Source organism: Thermobia domestica, chromosome 4, assembly GCF_964235325.1.
Source record: "Thermobia domestica chromosome 4, izTheDome1.hap1.1, whole genome shotgun sequence".
In the NCBI taxonomy this organism is placed as follows: Eukaryota; Metazoa; Arthropoda; class Insecta; order Zygentoma; family Lepismatidae; genus Thermobia; species Thermobia domestica.
The window spans coordinates 317,317,076-317,332,884 of record NC_137457.1 but is presented as its reverse complement, the minus strand read 5'-3'; the positions used below and the strand labels follow the sequence as shown (position 1 = coordinate 317,332,884).

Sequence of the window (15,809 nt, the reverse complement as noted above, 5' to 3'; positions counted from 1 at the left end):
GGCAAAAGATGGTTTGGGAGCAAGATTTCAAATCATAAAAGCGCTACACCAATGGGTTCACTCTCACTAAGCATTTGATTAAAACTATATGTTTTCATACTGTAGGAGAGGAGCTTTTGCTCTTCCTACCCCCCTGGCGATTATGCCACCCGCCTTCTTTTAAAGTTAATTCGGTTGCAATACTTCCAGCAAATACTTTGGACTCAACTGGTGGAGCACTCTTGCCGTAAATCTCCATATGGCTGTACCATTTAGAAGTGTCCCCCGCTGTACAAGTGCAATAACATGAGCAATTTAAGCACATGTGACCGGTGGGGTACGGAAGGGTTAGTTTTCGGGTTTTAACGTGTACTTCGGCAAGATAAGACAAAAAGGTATGAACCACAAACCTTATCTTTTTCAGATTTGTTTAAAAGAAACTGCTCACTTTATTTGTTCTTGTTTCGTAAATAGATATTTCAGTGACAACATAGGGAATGGAACCTGGGGACTCAGAACTGTTGAGATGCCAACAATGTCGTGGAGAGGGCTGGGCCCCGAATGTTTTAGTATGATTTTCAAATGTGCAATTTCATTCCCATCCGAAAATGGGCGGTCCTTAGAAGAAAACGCATTCTCTGGGACGATGAGCATTCATTTATTGGTAGTATCATTGGAAGCCATGTATACGAATTTATTCATTTATTGATCTGTTGATCTGGTTAGGCATACAGAAGAAGATGACTTGAACATGGTATGTAATATATACAGTGCTTTCGGAACGGCTATATATCTTGGTTAGAATGCGTTTTTCTGAAAATTTGAAAGATACAAGAGTTGCAAGATATAAACAAACCTATCGAAAACTCGTATCCATAAAATGTGTGCTGCCACGTATGGGCCCCACGGGGTCCAACTGTGATTTTTCTAAATGAGAGCCCCTGTTTTTATTCCAAATTTAGTATCTACGGGACAAACTAAATCAGAATATGTACTGCTCAAAGCTGTAGGATGTGAATATTAGGCCCACAGGGTCTGAAAATCTATTAGGGTGAGTACTATGATAAGTTCCGGAACGGCTAAATATCTTGGTTAAAATGTGTTTTTTCTGAAAATTTGAAAGATACAAGAGTTACAGGATATCAATTGAACTATCGGAAGCCAGTTCCTTTCAAAATGCGTGTGGCCCATTGTGGGCCCCACGGGGCCCATCTGTGATTTTTCAAATGAAAGCTTCCATTTTTTATTCCAAGTTCGGTATCTACGGAAGAAACTAAATCAGAATATGTACTGCTCACAGCTACAAGGTCGGAACTACCATTACGTCGAGAAGTTTCAAAAGTTCCGGAAGAGCTAAATACGTCGATTGGACTGTGTTTTCCTGAACTTGAAAGATACAAAAGTTGCAGGAAAATCAACAAGATTGTTGGACTGCTAAGAAAATGAAAATGTTTAAATGCTATGGGCTTCAGAATTCGAACTTGTATTTTGCAAGTAGGTATCCTTGTAGCAACAAAGTGGATGTGTGTTGTAGGTCGTAAATATATTCTGCAAAACTGATGTATTAATACAAGATTAGTGCAATTGTGGTATATGATTGGTAAATTGAATAGAGTGCACATAGGCACAGATTAAGAATAAAGGTTTAGAAGAATTCAAGTGTGTATTTACGTAATTATTGGTGTCTTTACCTCTGAAGAGTTTCTTCAATTGTATTCTGTTAGGCACAATGAATTTATCCGAAACAGAAAGAGTTATTATTTCGTTGACGAGACGTTATGGTAATAGAGTAAGGTCATATCATAGAATTGTGATAGAGTAAGTCCCAGAATGGCCATTTAGGTCTCCTGATCTATATCCGATTGGCGTTTTGTACTGGGGATATCTAAAAAGCAAAGCGTATGAACAGAAATCTGAAAAATTGAACAATTGAAAGAAAAAATAGTAAATATTTCGAGCTAAATTACATCAGGTATATTAACTGCAGGTATGGATGAGTTTTATTCACGTCTGGGTCATTGTCAGGCCAAAGATGGATATCAATTCGAACACTTAATTAAATGGCACGTTTTCTCAAATGCAAACATCACATTTGGAACAGAGAGAGTTTGGAATCGAAAAATACTAAAGGAGTGACGAACCTTCTGGTCCCTGTCTCTGTAATGATATCTTATACAGTACATATCAGGCTGCACGTGGACACAAGCAAATGGAAATGAGGTGCATTTTACAGGAACAATGTTGATGATCCTCACAGAATTTCTTGCTACTTAGGCTTGCATAGCAACTCATTCTGGAGTTGTTAGACAAAAGAATTTTGCGACGTCGAATTTATTTCAGACAACCCCAGTAACCAATGTTCCATAATCACCTTGTACTGTGGAGCTCTCCATATAAGTACATACCGTACTATAATACTTTCCTAGCATCGGAATCTACTATGATTATTAGGGACTGGAATTTAATAGAGCAAACTTGGCGTTTGTAGAGCCCCTATACACTGTTAAAAATGTGTAGACGTTGTCATGAACTCTCACGTGAGTAAAGTTCCGCACAAGTGTTAGTATTACATGTTTTCAATCACATGAAGAAACATCACAGAGAGTTGTCGTATGGATCCAGTTATCAGTTTTATACCCTATAGGTGTACAGAGTGTGAAAACTGTTTCTTATCGTAGCCGTCAATGCAATTCTGATCTAGTATTTGCTGCCGTCATCATGATTACTTATTATTTTTACACAATTCGGAAATATTTTCAGTGAATGACAAATTCGATCTCTAGGTAACATTTGCAAATATGATTAAAATTCGACTTAAGTAGTGTGCTTAATGCAGTTTATTTTCTCGGAGTTCACACAACACCCATCCGAGCTTCAATATTGTTTGGATCTGGAATTCTCTGTTCGGAAATGTAGTGAAATCAATAGAACCATGGACGTGTAATTTATCAACTCAACTTCAAACCTTATTCAAAGTTACCGTATTCTTTTCTCTCTCTCTCAGTATTCCTGAAAACGAAATGGTGGCTGTATTTTATTAGCCAAGTTACTAGAAATGCCCAGAAAGCTACGGTTGCTTTGCAATTTAAAGGCAAGTTTTAGAAGATTTTTGAGAGTGGTGTCCTGTACCAACCATGTAGTATCTACTTTCATGACCTACGAATTTACTTGCCAGTACGTTTCACGGGATTCCATTTAGATAATTCAGAATCCTGGGATTTTTCATCATTAACTAACTTTTGAGCATTTTGGGACCCTTCGTCCAAAACCCAACAGAACTGAGCACGACAGTACATACGTGCACAACAATTTCCAGTGAAAACTGTAAGCTGTAGATCCTAGAACTAGCTTTGAGCAATACATATTCTGATTTAGTTTGTTCCGTACATACCGAAGTTGGAATAAAAAAATGGGGGCTCGAATTTGAAAAATCAGAGATGGGGAAAAATCAGTGTAAAGAGAAACAAGATGATAAAAGCGTCAAACAGATATAAAGACGGAGTTCTACCAGGTACGGAAGGTGTAAATAACGTCGTGTAGTCCAAGAGGGCCAGGATACGAATAACTTACTAAGATAAGAGTGGATTGAATACAAATCACAGAAAGATGAGCATGAAATGGTTCACACTGTTGAAGTACGCCATTAGGATCCTTGGGGCGGTGGCTCAGTGGTAGAGCGTTCACCTATGGTGCTCGGGGTCCCGGGTTCGATCCCAACCCCCACCAAGTGTACTTTGTGGTGGACAAACACCGTGTGTGTGGGTTTTCTCGGGGTTTTCCCGTTTCCTCCCACTTTCTTCATTCTACCATTTCATTCATTACTCATCATCACCGTCTCCTTTAGCCTAACTGACATAAGCGTGGGACGTAAAACTAAAAGATTTCATTTTTTAATTTTTTCGGATCCTTGGGGAGGCTTGAACACTTGAATAACTCACCACCTGGCATAACTTACTACCAAATGGTTTCTACTTGCTTGCGGTAGATGTTGTAGTTTGTTGTGTGTATGACAACATTAAAAGGAAGGAAACTATATTACTTCTAAGAGAGCCAACGTAATGTTAGCGGGACAGTGTTTAAAACAGTGAGAATTAATCAGAAATGTTCCGACCTGAACACAAAATAATAAAGTATTATTTTTTATTTTGGTAATTCATCTGCTCTATCTATAATAAATATTTAGAACTGGCATGCAAATCTGTTGTGATATACAGTATAACAGTGATATACAGTACCTCTCTCAACCAGAAAAGGAGAAAGTTTGGGTACCCCCAACCCATAACGGGCCGTCTTGCATTGCAGGCCTTGCATGTTTTAGCGTTATGCCGCTGACTATACTGATAGTAAATATTTACTGTCTACTTGGAAACTATAATCGCAAATTGCTTGTTACTTACAATTAAGAAGCACGCTCCAAGCATGACTGCTTTCATCTTGACATCCAAATCCACAGGAAAAGAAATTCCGAAGTTATCAGCATCTGTAAAGAGCTCCTTCCCAAACCCAGACCACTCTTTACATATTTTCCCTACCTTCGTCTGACCATCGCTAGAAAACACCTGAAACCAAGCCAAATAATATTAATTCTTAGTACAATGTATAAAGAATCAAAAAATGTGTTAATATGTACAATCAACATGTATGGGAATAGCTTAGCAGTTGTACAAGTGTTCAACATGGACCAATTTCAAATTTCCTATTTGGTTTTCACAAATGAGTTAGTCGGTTGGGGAACATGGCTTGGCCAAAAAATACATTTTCATTTGGTGATTCAAATAGCATCCACAAGAGTAAATCTAATGATGTCAAGTAAAACCCGAGTTGTGTGATTCATACGAAGTATCCATAACGGGTACTGAAACATAAGGAACAAAAAGAAAGCCAGGACTAGTCGTGTTTCTCGTTGAACATTTCTCAGATCTATAGGTTAACACACAATTGTCGTTATCGGTTTCCCCACAACCTAGTATTGAGTGCTGTGGGGAAATTATCCGCGGTTGTGCTAAAAAATTAGCTGAATAAACGAAACGTAAATGGAAGGGTATTCTCTCAATAAATGGTATTACCCGCGCTTGTGCTAAGGAATTAGCTGAATAAACGAAGGAAAGCGTAAAGAGAAACGGTATTCTCTCAATATATACCCTGTTGTTAGCAAAACCCCAGCCCGCGTGGTGAATCGAAGTCATTAAAATACTAATGTTCATAACAGTATATTCCATGATCAATTAACCAAACCTTTCATTTGATAAAACAATAATTGCAAAACTGTCACATTCGCCTCATGTTCCTATGAATCAAACAGATATTGTTACCATAATATCTAACGTGCACCTGCACCGTTGAGAACTTGTGTTAATTTTTATATGCACAGTCCGCAGCAAAATCTCTAAAACAAGAGCATGTAATTGTTTTGCTCCAAAATAAGTGTGCATGGGAGGATGCCGAGGTTTGTCCTGGCCTGGTTCGTGCCACTTAGACGTTACGTTCATTCAGTGCGCTGTTAGGCGTAGTTTCACAATAAACTTGCATGCTCATGTTGCAGGTTATTTGCTGCGGACTGTACCTATTTACAAAATTTTTAGCGGCATGTTTGACATTTACACAAATAAAAATTATCGATTAAATTTACAATATATTTTAACTTAAATATTTCTGTAAGCGTATGCATTTCTGAATACGTTTATATTGATGCAAATAGTGCTATTTGTTTTCGATTGCCTTACATTTGATGTCTATTTATTTCAATCCACAATGACCTGATCAGGAGTTTGTTTAACTACTGCTTTTTTAACAATATAAAACTCTGATAAAGTTGAAATAGCATCAGACATATGCCAAAATTTACCACAACTCTGGTAACGGAGCCATTATGTTGCAGTAACACAGCCATATTTTACTGTAAGTATCGTTCGCTTGTTGTACTTTTAGGTACGTAAGTACTTATCGAAAAGCAGTAAGAAGGTTCAAAATTTACAAACTATTCCAGAAGCCACCCAGTTAATCAAACGAAAGGTTCTGTTTCAGGGTGCATAGTGTGTATACTGAGATGATGGTCAATAATGGAAATCCTAGTCTAGAACAATGTTTAAAACTATCAATTACAAATTTACTACTTTTTGTTAACGTAGCAATTGCTTTCAATCTTATACTTGAAAGAGATATTGTGCACAAGTGTCAGAGGTCTTATAGAACATGTATCTTCTTCTGTAAAGAATGTCATGGGAAACGATAACAGAAATCAATAATATTGTTTGGTATCTGTTAACACTTTATTCAAACAAGTGATGGTCACATTCATCATTTCCAATTTCAATGTTGCCGTCGATTCACCATCTCAAGAGAAAATACCACAGTCACTTGCACCTCTCTAGTAAAACCTAAAGTAGTACAAGTTGAATACAAGTTTTAGTTCTCAATGTTGATCTACATACATCATGAAAAGAAAGTGACAAATGATTTTTACTAATCAATCCAGAAGTTCCAACAATAGGTTCCGTCGTGTCCATTAACACTCTATTCACACTTAAAGTGGTAAATATTAACAATTTCCGGTTTCTTCACTCATAGCCATAGAAAAATGTGTAACAGATAATGAAAAAACAGTTATTTTTATAAGCATTCAACATCGTAGAAACATGCCCTGGCTTCAGTTCGTCTCGGGCTTTATTCGTCTAATATGATCGGCAGTAGTAGATGCTAACTACCATTTTAAGTGTAAATATTGCTCTTACATAATTAAAACGGGCAAGAGATACTGAATAGCGGCATTTCAATGTAGATTCAGTGTCCGAGGAACAGGTTCCATCTTTGATCTTATCCGTCTAATACACACTTAACACACTTCTTCCAGAATTAACACACTTCTATCCAGAATTAACACACTTCTTCCAGTTTCAGTGTTGCTTTTAACTTTATCCTAGTTTCAAATTGTGTAGCAAGTTACATGTCTTATTAAGGTGGATCACTAGGTGTTCTCGGTGCTATGCTAAACGCTGCTTGAACAGTGGAGCGTTGCCAGATAGTGTCGAGTGTTTATTGATGCCAGATACTAAAGGAAGTAATGATGGAATTCTGCTTGAATAATTACTAGAGAAATTAGTTTTCGACCTTTCCCGCAATTCACAGCTAAGTTCCGCTTCTCAAACTACAACGCTAGAATCCAGGAATTTTCTTATTATGTCTACCACGCTAAACGTTCAAATTTGGCAACAACGGATTATGGCGTAAGTTTCTTTTCAAAAGCTATTTCCTTAAATGTAAATTAGTATTTAAATAAGATGTGAAACAACACGAAAAACGGTCAAATAATATATCTATTTCGTAATAAGATCATTACTTTACACATACAAATAAACATCTAATAAAACTGAGCACTTCTAGTAAGGTCAAACAGCGAGTGCCATCTTGTGTGCTTATTGTAAAACTAATCAAACATTTTCTTTTATTCGTTATCTTTTTCGATATCAGAAGACACAACCAAATGAATTAGTACTTTGTGTTCTAACTGAGACATAACTCTATCTTACAGTACAATATTTATAATATGTAACGTTTTATTGCGCAGTAATTAAGGGAAAAGCTAAAATATGTATTGACTTCCGGGTGGTGATCCACCGTAAAAGAAGTTCAAGCAAAAAAAAAAAAAAAAGTTTCGTAACTAACTACTACCAGTGCTATTTGTGGAGACTTCTTATACTAATTTTGTTCCTTGTTCGCTGTATGATGATGATCGTCATTAACGGTGTTGAATATCAATTTGGCAACAACTGCAACGATCGGATACTCTTGTGAAGAATTCCATAATATATCCGAATTGTACAGTAATTCGAATGGGAAAATCGTACTATGTAGGAAAAGACTACAAGGGTAAGTGCATTTACATAACGTACTTAATTTATACGTAATTATTATCCCAGTATGATAATATATATCAAATAAAGTGTGCAAATTTAATATCGAAACTTGTAGGAGTAATTATAATTGCTTCCAAGTATTAATTAAACCTTTGCTTTTACTTGTGTACTTAGTGGTTCGATTCAACGAGTGTGTAATTATTAGGTTGAAACATGTCATAAATATATTGCTGAGAATTTGTATTCTTTTCACAAATGATTCTGATCTCAATAGTGCAGATTAGTAATTTGGAAATGTATGATTTCTTAAATATTATCCGATTTTTATTTAAACTTAAAAAGGATCTAATTTTTTTGTATTCAGAAAAGATTGTTCTCATTGTAGCCATATCTATGTCTTTCTTCTTACAACCATTTTGTAATTATATTGCTTCTTCTAGTCTAGAGCCCTTAACGCATACTGTCAACTCTTATAGAACGATAAACTTCTTTCTTTGTTCTTGTTTGAATTTTTTATTTGCGATAATTTTATGATACAAAAATTATCATTTAATTCTAGTAATATAGGTTTTGTTATTTATCCATTATTGAGATCATATATTAATCTGGAATTTTCCGTTTACTTCGATGTTCGTAACTTGGTTCGAACCCATTTCAAGTATATTTCTATTATTAGTGTTTTTACAGCCTATAAAGGCTGAATTCATTAAAATATGAAAGACGATCTTCATTTGCTTTTCCAGAGCTGATGCCGAGATCCAGTTATTCAGTACTAAGCATATTTCATAAAATTCAAAACCACTTGTCTTCTAGGTTGCTTTATTACGCTAAGAGATACAGTTGCAAATTAGAAACAGGGCAGGCTGGTTAAAATTGTTTCAAATAATTAGAAATTCCTTTAATTAGCATGTTGCAAGGAAAACGAGGATAGAAATTAGTTACAAGATTAACTCATATATGCTGATTGTGTGCAAAAGTAAGAAAGTGATAATCTCTATATTCAGTTATGATTTTCATTTGCAGCAGCGTATATATTGTAACGTTCCGCATGTCTACACGTCATGCAATAACCACGTGTGAACTGCATGTGTTAGTAATAAATAAGAACAAACAGACGACGGTCTCGAAGAGAAGTCGATTACCATCGCTAACAGTCGGAAGGACGAGAATCAACGACGGAAGCCTACAATACAATTTAAAAGGGACCTGCCCGCCTCGACCAACATCAATCTTCCCGGATTGATCGAAACACCTAAAACCTCTCTCACGACGCTTGCTCACCTGAGAGGTACCCATCTTTATACCCACGACGCTTGGTCACCGGGTTCCTTTCCTCTTTCTCACGACGCACGGGCACCGAGAGTACCTCACCTCAAAGCTCACGACGCTTGGTCACCGGGCTCCTATCTAATCTTACCTAAATATTAGAGGAATTACTTATTATAATTTGTGTATATAAAAGACTTTTTATAATAAAAAAGGTGAAGGGAAAGTCCAAATCCCGTGTACATTTTATTCCTCTACCGAAGAAATTTTACATGGTAGATCCGTCGGCATCTATTTACAGACATTAAAAGGACTTTCCTACGGGACGCTCTTTTTATTAACGAAAACACGGACTTAAAAGAAACTTTATAACAAAACAGTGTAAGTGTTACTAAAAACAGGATCACATAAAAGCAGATAGTATCCGCATTGTCATAAATACTTTCATTACTCTTAACGGTAGATTGATTCGTTACAGGCTGGCAGGTATTTATGCCGACAACTAGATCTGAGAAAAATACATATAAAGGTGATAACAATATGGCAGAATCAGGCTTCCGTATACCTGTTAATATACCTCAGTTAACTAGATATTCTGGTCATTGTATAGACGACCCGGATCGATTTTTCATGCTGTTCGATCATTTGGCTTTACTTCAGGCATGGACCCACGAAAAGAAGAAAGAAATTCTCCCAATGTATCTGCAGGACGTAGCCCTCGACTTTGTTTTACAATTGCCAAATCAGAATCAATTTGACACACTAAGTTACGAACAACTGAAAACAAAATTCATTTCTCTGTCCCGCCCAAATTTACCAGCGTATAGGGCGGAATTACAAATTTTTCAAATACAACAGAACGAAAATGAGTCAGTCTATTCATATTTCTTAAGAAAATTAAGGGCCATCAGACAGCTAATGCCAGAAGCTTCAGAGGAACAGAAAATTCATTTTCTTTCGTTAGGACTACAAAGAAATTTGCTGCAAAAGGTAGCGTTAGAATCCTTTCCAACAACCCAGCGGCTGCAGGATCGAATTCATGAATTGGAAAAAGCTTAGGATCTCACGCAAAAGAGGAATTATGTATAATTGTCACAGGCAATTCATTCTTTAATTAGCCAACCTAACATCCCCTCATCACTTCCTTTGTACGGCCATTACAGCCAAACGAATCCTAATTCATACTTACCAACCTCTATCCAACAGCCAACTTCCCAATCGTTGCCTTCCGCACCTCCATTGCAGAATATTTCCCCTCCACAGACAACTTCCTCTGCAATTGAAGTTTCGAATCCGCATTCTCACCGAAGTCAAAACCCGCCCTCACAACCTCCTCACCCGGGTCTCACCAAATTAGATAATCAAATGGCCGAGTTAGTATTAATGGTGTCACAGAATGCCATGAATACCAATTATAGGCGCAACAACGGAGGAAAAAGTGTAAAGGAAACGGACAAAAAGCGGATGCGAAGAATACCGAAGTAACGGTGGTAGAAAAAAGAGCAATTTTGTATAAGGCGATAGAATATCAGTCTGCTCAATTTGTTATAAGAAGAACGACGGAGCATCCACGTGTTGGAATAATCCTAAAAATTCCAACCAGGGAAACGCATAGATGGGCTCGCAGGCCAAAGTCAAGCCTCGCGGGCCATTTCAGAAAAGTCGGCGCGGACCACACAGACACCACCACAATTAAAACGTAATAGCACTCAAGAAGAGCAGGCAACAGCGGAAACTTTTGAGGACACGTACGCTAATTTTTTCACCCAGACGACCTATAATGAACACCGAGAACATGTTAAGCTGGGAATAGAAAATAATAAAATATTGCTCAATATTAATGTAAATGCAAGCAGTCTATCAGCTATAATAGATACGGGTTCTAGTCTTAGTCTACGGTCAAGACGGAACGTACCCCCAAAATGTACGTAAACACCATTTCAAACTCGTATCAAGGGCATTGCCAACAAAGTTCTATCTTTAAAAGAAATGGCTTTAATTAAATTTAAAATTGGCACCACCGCCTTCTCACATTACTTCCGCATCATAGATGCTGACTTTAATCCGATTTTTGGGAATGACATTCTCACAAGACTTTTCTCTCAAATAGACTTGGAGAATAAATCCATATCATTATATAGAAAACCTTGGAAACCTACGTTTCCAATGGAAAAAAGAATCGGAAAAAAATGTCATAAGACACTACTCACTCTTTGCACTTGCAAAGGAATGCAAACGTCATCACAGCCAGTAAAGTTACGATTCTGGCGAAGTCACATTCAAAGAGAAACAATTCATGACGCTGCATTTTATATTACTCCACTGCAATCATTATTAGACCGATACGGCTTAGAGACAATGACCATGAGAGAACCGAGTAACGACCTTACGTTACTAATTTCCAATCCTACGGCACGAATAATAACGCTGAATAAAGGTACACCAGTGGCGTATACAGAGGAGGGCGTGGAAGAATTTTCATTTAGAATAGAAGAAGATGGAAAGAAAACGCACCAATTTCGTACTCAAGAAGAGATAAAAGACAGATTAAGACAAACCGCTAAAACTTTTAACATTAACCTTTTTGATATAAATCCGGATTTACCGGAATACCAGCGAATAGCTGTAACCAACTTATTGTACAAATACAGGGATGTGTTTTCATACAGCCCAGAGGATATAGGTTATTTTAGAGGATATGAACACAAAATTCGTATAGATAAAAGTGCGTCATTCCATCACCGTTCCCCACCAATTCCATTAGGGATAAGAAATCAAATTGATAAGCCGATACAACAGCTATTAGATGCCAAAATTATAACGAAGACACAGACTAGTAATTTCTCCTCGCCTTTAATTGCGATCAAAAAACTAAACAGTTCAGATTTCAGGCTTTTGCTGAATCTACAGGCATGTAATAGCTATACCAAATATTTAAGCATACCGTTTCAAAATACGGAGGACGTTTTGCAGGTTTTAAAAGGGAAAAACCTAATTTCAACCTTGGACATTTCGCAATCGTATTTTCAGATAAAATTGCATCCAAAAAGCAGTAAATACATGACTTTCGAGGTAAATCATACATGCTAAAGTTATAAATTCCTTAGATGCGTAATACGCCATTGTTCCTCTTCCCAATCTTTAACCATAGTAATAAAAATGCTATTAGACGGCTTACCAAAACGCATACCAATTTTGCAGATGACACTGTGATCGGTTCCTCTACGTGGGAACAACAACTCTCAGATTTGGAACTTTTATTCCAAAAATTAAGAAAACACGACTTCCGAGCCAACCCCAAGAAGACGCACCTGTTATATAGAGAACTCCCAGTACTAGGATTCCTTGCATCCGAAGAGAAGATAAGCATCTCACCAAAAATAGCAAAGAAGATCAAGAATTTTAAAAAGCCGACTACTAAACGCATACGTAAGAGCTTTATTGGCCTATGCTCTCATTTACGAGGTCATATCAAGGACTTAACGACCAAGATAGAACTGTTCCAGCAGCTTCTTACTAAAATGCCAAATTGAAATGGACAGGAAAACATAACGAATTATTTGAGAAGTTGAAAGAAGACATTTTGAATGCCCCATCCTCTATCATTTCGACGAAAAGCTAGAGATAAGGATGTACACAGATGCATCCTCCCACCAGATCGGTGGGCTATTAGCCTGTTATGACTCCAAAACTAACGAAGAAAGAATCGTTTCCTATTGTAGCAGACGTCTCGCAAAAACTGAGACCAAGAGTTCAGTCTGGCAAAAAGAACTATACGCTATTATATATGCTTTACGCAAATTTATGTATTTCTTACTTAATCGTAAATTTAAATTGTTTACAGACGCAAAATGTCTAACCTCTTTGCGAACTCACCCGGACAGGGTAGGAAAATACACTCGCTATAGACTTTTCTTAGCTGACTATAATTTCGATATCTGCCACATCGAAGAAAAGAAACATCTGGCTGATATCATCATCCGCTTAGAGCAGAATATCAGTGATACTTTCGACCCCATAGACCCACATCAGGGAATCGGAGATCTACGTGCATACAGATCCAATTCACTAGAGGAACCTATTCTCCGAATAGAATACTCTCGATTTTTGAAAAACTTACGAGAAGAGTAGCGTAAGGACGACGCATACGCTCATATAATAACAGTTTTAGAAGGGGGAGAACCAGCAAAAAGTTCTACCATGAGAGCAGCCAAACATTTTCGACTAAAAGACAACATATTGAATCGTACACAAAAACATCCAGATCTTGGACTACTTCATCATTTGTGCATCCCGAAAAGATTGGTAGGACATTGGTTCGAGTCTATTCATAAAGATCTGTCAGCCCCAATTTTGGGTTTTCAATGACATAAAACTGTCCTTAACAAATACTACATGCCAAACATAAAAGCATACTTGGGATTCAGAATCAAGAACTGTAGGGGGTGCCAACTCTTGAAAAACTCCCACGAAAACCACAACGTCAACTTTTGCACCACCCGATAGGCCATATAGGAGAAAGATGGATGTTCGACGGTTTAGGCCCTTATCCGCACGAAGAAGGGAAACCAAACTATGTTTTAGTCGCCATCGAAACAAGTACACGTTATATAGTGACGAAGGCTGTTATGAACAGTTCTTATTGAAATAAATAATTCTGAAATTCGGCGCCTTTCGTTTCCTTCATCTGGACAGACATCCTGTGCACAGAGCGAAGAAACTTCAAAAACTAGCGGAGATATATAACTTTGAATTTAAGTTCTGCCCTGCTTTCAACCATCAAGACTTTTTATAATAAAAAGGTGAAGGGAAAGTCCAAATCCCGTGTACATTTTATTGCCCTACCCAAGCAATTTTGCAATATGTTATCGTTTCGTGTTTATGCGAATTGATAGCCTTTAACGTTATATACTGAGAAAGTTTAGCTTTGGTTCTTCGACTGCGTCTGGTCTTTAAGAGAATTAGACGTATTGAAATTCTGTTATAAACACACAAGTATATATATGGGAAGATGATATCACACACACAAGTATAATTTATGCTGTCATATTTGCAATTAAACTTTAATCATTTTGAGACTGGCGAGGAAGGTGTATTTCTATATAAGAGAAACGAAGCGTAGGATTTTTGGTTTTTACAAGCGATTGTCACCCTTATAGCAGCAGGGGAGGAGACTGTCTCAGGCGAGTGGTAAGTCTACGTTCATAATTGACAATTCCAATAGAACAATGACCTTGTTAACAGGTGGTAATATGAGACAACGTCAGGCCAGTCAGGAAGTAGTAAAAAGCATTGCATTTTGGAAAACGAATATTTTAAAAATTGATGAAACAGCTTTCCCGTTACGGAAAGCAAAAATGATTGGGATCTGTTAGCTGGTGTATCTAATCGAGAAATCTTTCCGGCGATCGATATTAAAAAAAGGCGTATCTGCATTTGTTTCTATCTGAGAGGTCTTATAAATACAAAGCTTTCATGATACTTCGAAGGTTATATTTCATTTTATCTGATTTCATCTATCATCCGGTAGTTTTACGTTCTTCGAAGTGTTAACTGGTATATTATGTTTTTTTAAAGAACGATATTTAGAACGGTGATACGGTAATCTATTGTTCTATACTCCCAATATTTAAAGTTATAAAGAGTTGTTAGGGAAAGTACTAGATAAATTCAAAGAATATGGTATTACGTTTTCACTGAAAAAGTCTATGCTATTTCAAATTAAGATTTTGTATCTTGGATATGTAATAGAGGATGGTAATATGTCATTAGGTCATTCAACAGTTGAGGTTATTAGAAACTTACCAGCACCACACAATCGACATGGATTAATTAGTTTGATTTGTCTTCTGGAACTCTATGTAATGTTTATACCTCATTTTCTAGAAGTCGTGGAACCATTAACCAGGTTGTCCTAGGATGTCCTGAGGTGTCCTAAGGTTCCCCTTTAGATTGGAACAGGAAGAGCAAAATCATTAGACCAGATTAAGGAACTATTTGATTAGCATGTTGTTTTGAAGTTGCCTGATGTGAGAGAAAAGTTTTTTTTTTTGTCTTCTGTGATGCAATACTGAAAATTCTTGGGGGAACGATACAAGAGTTCAATAAATATAGCATCCTTTGACCAGTAGGTTTCGTTTTTAGACGTCTGTATCCTTATGGCTTAAATAAGACATATATGACTTTGTATTTATGGCCGCGGTTGTAAGTATTAAAGTTTTAGAGCTTACACACATGCAAAATTTATTAAAATTATTAACTTATATGTATTTATTAAAATATGAAGGGAAGTTTTCATTTTCTTTTCAAGTGACGATGCCGAAGTTAATTTATTGTGTAATATGCACATTTCAACTGTTAAATAAAACACATTTCATTGGAACATTTTTTGGTTATTAGGAAACAGCTTACCTCAAAGTCTATATCTTGTCCACAGGTGCAAGTTATACATGGGCCTTTAATTTTAAATACAACGTCGCCTGCCTCATTCTTCATCCTAAAGCGTGGAATAATAATACTCCATTCTTCTTCTACTTTACCTATAACATTCCCTGGTGGTGCAGATACCTCCATTACCTGTCTCAAACAGTGAAATACAATTATACGGATAAGTGAAGTGAAATAAGATCAAACACTACAAACAATGTCACAACAACATTCCAAGGTAATTTAAATAACTTATTTGAACAAGGGTTACAACTTAACTTTTAT

General features: G+C 36.8%; 1 protein-coding gene across 2 annotated transcripts in view; it reads right to left on the bottom strand.

The window, feature by feature from the left end:
• LOC145684347 (phospholipid scramblase 2-like) overlaps nt 1-15,809 on the bottom strand; it is a 360,612-nt gene that overhangs the window by 32,284 nt on the left and 312,519 nt on the right. For both annotated transcript variants that reach the window (XM_081756559.1, XM_081756561.1), the window contains 2 exons: nt 15,510-15,674; nt 4,377-4,538 (listed from right to left, as the gene is read on the bottom strand). In XM_081756559.1, coding sequence (XP_081612685.1) covers nt 4,377-4,538; nt 15,510-15,674 — 327 coding nt within the window. The remainder of the gene's footprint in view (nt 1-4,376; nt 4,539-15,509; nt 15,675-15,809) is intronic.